The sequence below is a fragment of the Brassica oleracea genome, unplaced genomic scaffold, assembly GCF_000695525.1.
Source record: "Brassica oleracea var. oleracea cultivar TO1000 unplaced genomic scaffold, BOL UnpScaffold01181, whole genome shotgun sequence".
NCBI classification, from domain to species: domain Eukaryota; kingdom Viridiplantae; phylum Streptophyta; class Magnoliopsida; order Brassicales; family Brassicaceae; genus Brassica; species Brassica oleracea.
In genome coordinates, this window is record NW_013617737.1 from 16,379 (window position 1) to 21,700 (window position 5,322).

General features: G+C 37.2%; 1 protein-coding gene and 1 long non-coding RNA gene across 2 annotated transcripts; both read left to right on the plus strand.

Moving 5' to 3' along the window:
• The first annotated feature begins 14 nt into the window (after window positions 1-14).
• LOC106321039 lies at window positions 15-626 on the plus strand. The gene is made up of 2 exons (XR_001265990.1): window positions 15-273; window positions 411-626. It is a non-coding gene; the product is annotated as an uncharacterized LOC106321039 (long non-coding RNA).
• Window positions 627-888: 262 nt separating this feature from the next.
• Window positions 889-5,032, plus strand: LOC106321038. The gene is made up of 3 exons (XM_013759361.1): window positions 889-1,099; window positions 2,465-4,044; window positions 4,157-5,032. The coding sequence occupies exons 1-3, from the start codon at window positions 889-891 to the stop codon at window positions 5,030-5,032; spliced, it is 2,667 nt and encodes an 888-aa protein (XP_013614815.1).
• The last annotated feature ends 290 nt before the right edge of the window (window positions 5,033-5,322 follow it).

The window sequence follows — 5,322 nt, forward strand, 5'->3', positions numbered from 1 at the left end:
TTATTGAAACAAAAAACAAATGGGCACTTGACTTTTACTGGTATATACTTGCAGTGAGAGTTGGCTATTTCCTCCCATGAGATACTTGCTGCCAGAAGGGTTCACGCTGCACGTTTAGTACTGGTCCGTGATACATTTCTCCTCTCGAAGTTTTGTCCGACTCAGCGACAACGTCAACAAAAGATTATCGAGATAGTAATATATCCGGCAGGGAAGCAATGCAGAGCTCAGATGATATCACCATCAACAGCACAGCCTCTGTTAAGCGTCGAGGTAAAGGTCCCATTGTTGTGAGGAAAACTTATTGTTCTCTCCTCGATCCATCCCTTGAAGAACACACAGCTTCCTCTCTGTGTGTTTCCTCTTCCAAACTTTTTTTTATCATACTTTAAATTTTTGTCTTTCAACAGGTTCAAATATGTTGATACGAAACTGAGGAGAACTCAGGGCAAATATAGAAAGCAGATGTGGAAAAATCAAAGAAATGACTTTTTATAAAAGGTCAAAGCGATTCTCTTAATTCACCACCTCAATGATCAGATTGTTGCAGTGTAACAGCGTTTTCCTACTGTAAAACATTGCAGTATCACATTCACTGTTTATCATTTTCTATTATTCCTCCTCAAGCTTTTTTTTTATGCCATTGAAAAACCATATACTTAGTAAACTCAAACTATGCTTCTAAATTTTTATGTCTTTTAAGGACGACTGGTTTTTCCGCTATTTTTGAGTCTAAATCAGAAAAAACTCCGAGCAGACCTGTATAACAACGTATGTGACGCCGTTGAAACTGGCGATGCGGATGCTACTCAAGTTGGTAAGAAGATCATCCTCCCTTCGTCCTTCACTGCTGGACCCCGGTACATGTCTGAAAAGTACCAGGACGCAATGGCTATATGCCGTTGGTATGGGAATCCTCATCTCTTTATCACTGTCACTGCTAATCCTAATTGGGTGGAACTCAGTAACCATCTGGATGCATATGGAGGTGATTCTGCTAATAGCCGACCTGACCTAGAATGTCGGATCTTCAAAATCAAGCTTGATGAGATGATGGCAGATTTCAAAAAGGGAGAGTTCTTCCCTACGCTGGACGCAGGTAAGAAAACTATAAATAGAATATTATTTATTAATGATCAAATCCATCGCAATTGTATTATTTAAAGTAATTTTAAACTAATACAATTTAGTAGAACAATATATTTAATTTTTTTATAACTACTTATTAATACATGTATTATTAATTAAAAATTATAATTTACAATTATTATGTATGTTTTCATTGAAAATTCATATGAATTAGAAATTTTAAAAATCCATTTGTACACTATATTCATTATTAACAAATAATATATAGATCTTAGAGATCACTTGATATTCACTTTTAATTATATACAATTTTATTAACAAATATTTTAATTTTAATATAATATAGTTTTAAATCTTTCTGTTTTTAAACTTAACAATTTTATTAAAATATATATATTTTTGCATATCAACACGATATTGTTCCAAAAAGGGATAACAATCCAATATATGTATGAATTATCTTTTTATTTTAAATATATTTTTAAATTATGGATAATTTTTGTTTTTATTAATTGTAAACACTCACCTAAACAAATAAACACTAACTTCGTATTTTATTTAATTTATTCAATAAGGATATACACGATATTAACCGTGATAGTTTTTAACGGGAGAGTTTAGTTGTCAATATAAAATTTTTATTTATGTTTCATTGAACATTCTTATGTATTAGAAATTTTTGAAATTCATTTGTACACTATCAAAATACTGTGTAACGTGGAATCAATTATACATAGTTAATTACTAAAATAACTTTTTATTTTTTCATTAAGAGTAACAAATATATATTAGTTTATATTTTATTAATTCAAAAATTAGTATGATAGCTTAATATTTATGTTTTCAAAAGCATTAAATCAAACATCAGATATATATATAAAAGAAAACATTCACATATTAAAAATATTTTAGTAAATATATTTAAACAATTTGAATTAGCACATTAAGAGAAAATAATAGTCAAAATACTACAATTTCCCATATTTTATAACAGAAAATTCAAAAGTAACAAACATATAAAACATTAAATGTTAAACTAAATAAATATGATTATGTGGAAAATTTGAATCAACCGAAACATGATTCCGATGTAACGTATACAATAATATATTATAAATATGTATATAAAATGGCACATTTTAGATATTTCAAACTTCTTTGTGATGCTGAGACAAACATCCCAAAATAACTCATCTATCATAATTGATAATATCATTGGATGGTTAGCTTTAAGATACTAATTATATTCCATTAAGAGGATAATTAGATGCATATAGTATCCCATGAGTTTTTTTTTTTTAGTAATTGTTAATGTTATCGGAATGGTTTTCGTTCTATGTTATCATCTAATGTATCTCTTTACTTATTATTGTAGCTGTCTACACCATTGAGTTTCAGAAACGAGGTCTGCCCCATGCCCATATTTTACTATGGTTGAAAGGTATAAAGAAGGAAGTAACAGCTTCGGTTATTGATGAATACATCTCAGCTGAGTTTCCCGATAAAGAAGTTGATAGAGAGGGGTTTGAGCTGGTTGAGCGGCATATGATGCATGGTCCGTGTGGTAAAATGCGCCCCAACTCACCATGTATGGAGAAAGGAGAGTGTACTAAGAATTTTCCTAAACCTTCTTCAGATCAGACAAGAATAGACAAATCTGGATTTGTTGTTTATAGAAAGAGAGCTGGTACTGGAGATTTTGTAGTCAAGGGAGAGATCGAGCTGGATAATCGTTTTGTTGTGCCTCATAATCTTGGTCTTTTGAAAAAATATCAAGCCCACATCAACGTTGAATGGTGTTGCAGAACCAGCGCAATCAAATATCTTTTCAAATACATAACGAAAGGCGTTGATAGAGCAACTGTCCTTATACATAGGAATGAGCCAGACACGAGTAATGAGATCAACAATTTCCTGGAGTGCCGGTATATATCAGCTTGCGAAGGTTCATGGAGATTGTTTGCTTTTCCTATACACTATAACCAGCCCAATGTTGTGAAGCTCCCCGTACATCTACCAGGTGACCATGTGATGGTATTTGACGAATCTGCTGACTTATCAAAGGTGGTATACCGAGAAAATATTGATAGGTCAATGTTAACAGCGTTCTTTGAGGCATGCGACACGTATGAGGAAGCTATGGAGCTGACCTACGTTGAATTCCCTTCGAGGTTTGTCTACCATTCAAACGATAGGATATGGACGCCAAGACTGCAAGGGGAAGCTATAGGGAGGGTCGTGTATGTCAGCCCAGCGTCTGGTGATAGATACTTCTTAAGGATGTTGCTGAATGTTGTTAGAGGTCCTAGAGGCTATGACGTGTTATACACGGTAGGGGATGTGGTATATAAGAAATTCAAAGAAGCGTGTTATGCACGAGGACTACTTGATGATGATAAAGAGTGGCATGAGGCAATAGAGGAGCCATCTTCATGGGCAACCGGACGGCAGCTGAGAAGACTGTTTGTGCTTATCTTGGTTTATTGTCAAGTCGTAGACCCACTCAAGCTTTGGGAGCATACTTGGATGTTTTTGGCAGAGGACATACTGTACATGAAACGAAAGGAGTTTCGATTTCCAGGTCTCGACTTACAAGATGAGCAGTTAAAGCAGTATACACTGCTCGAGGTTGACAAACACTTAAAAGAGCATAACCAGTCACTAGCAGACTATGATGAGTTGCCTCAGCCAGATACTTCAATACTATCAGAGATAAACAGCCAAGTTTTGCGGCAGGAACTGATGTATAAATTCGAAAAGGAGAAGGAGACGCATAGAGTATTGTTCTCGGCGATGAATACGGATCAGGAGAAAGTATATGCTGCTGTTCTGAAGTCAGTTGACGAGCAGTCGGGCCAGTTATTTTTTGTCTCAGGTGCAGGAGGCACAGGAAAGACATACCTATACAGAACTATTATAGCGAGGCTTAGGTCAGTTGGCAAAGTAGTTATACCGGTAGCTACAGCTGGCATCGCAGCATTGCTGCTCCCGGGAGGAAGGACAGCACACTCACGGTTCAAAATTACCTCTGAATCTAGATGATCGTTCAATGTGTGAAATTCACAAGGGGTCAAGTTTAGCTGCATTGATATCTAAGGCAGACCTGATAATATGGGATGAAGCTCCGATGGCACACCGACACGCTTTTGAAACCTTAGATCGTTCCTTCAGAGATTTGTTATCGCATGAGTCTCCAGAAGCTAGCACACAGCCCTTTGGTGGCAAGACGGTGCTTCTCGGCGGGGATTTCCGGCAGATTTTGCCAGTTATTCCACACGGAAAAAGGCCAGACACCGTTCTCGCATCCATCAGCAAATCATATCTATGGAAAATGGCCCGAGTATTCACCTTATCCATCAACATGCGGCTGCGGCAAGAAGACAAGGACTTCGCAAAATGGATTCTACAAGTCGGTGATGGGGAAGCTGACGCCTTGGCGTCCAATAAACCAAAACATGAGGAAGGGAATCAGATTACTGTGGATAAAAGGTTCTTGATCTCTCGCTCAGATACACCACACGAAGCTCTGGCGCATGCTGCATATCCTAACTTCCTCCAAAACTACTGGGATAAGGACTACCTAAAAGAGAGAGCCGTGCTGACACCTACCAATAATACCGTACATTATGTGAACGCTTATCTCCTCTCCAAGATCCCATCACAGGCTAGAGAGTATTTGAGTTCTGAATCAGTGGAGTTCGAAGCTACGCCAGACGATGATTGGACCACCCACTACCCGCCAGAGTACCTCAATTCACTAGAGTTTTCGGGCCTCCCAAACCACAGATTGTGCCTCAAAATTGGAACTCCAGTGATGATGATGCACAATCTTAACCAGGATCAAGGTTTGTGTAATGGTACAAGAATGGTGGTTACTCGCCTAGGTAACAGGGTTGTTAAGGCTAGAATCATGACTGGGACAGATTTGGAGAAGAAGTTTTGATCCCTAGGATACAACTTAGTCCCACCGATACCATGCATCCATTCACCTTTAACCGAAGACAATTCCCAATCAGACTGTGATATGCCATGACAATCAACAAGAGCCAGGGTCAAAGTCTGAACCAAGTTGCTTTATATCTTCCACGCCCTGTTTTTACTCATGGTCAGTTGTACGACGTTGCCATGTCTCGAGTAACAACTCCGAATGGGCTTAAGATTTTAGACGAGACTTCCGATATGAACGGTGAAGATGGAGTTACTAATATTGTATACAAAGAAATCTTTAAGGAC

What these genes read in the sequence shown, in the direction of transcription:
- LOC106321038 (XM_013759361.1), top strand. Translation starts at nt 889, where the DNA reads ATGGCTATATGCCGTTGGTATGGGAATCCTCATCTCTTTATCACTGTC. An exon ending in CTTCCCTACGCTGGACGCAG is followed by an intron (nt 1,100 to 2,464) that starts GTAAGAAAACTA and finishes TTATTATTGTAG; the next exon opens with CTGTCTACACCATTGAGTTT. An exon ending in TTGGCAAAGTAGTTATACCG is followed by an intron (nt 4,045 to 4,156) that starts GTAGCTACAGCT and finishes GAAATTCACAAG; the next exon opens with GGGTCAAGTTTAGCTGCATT.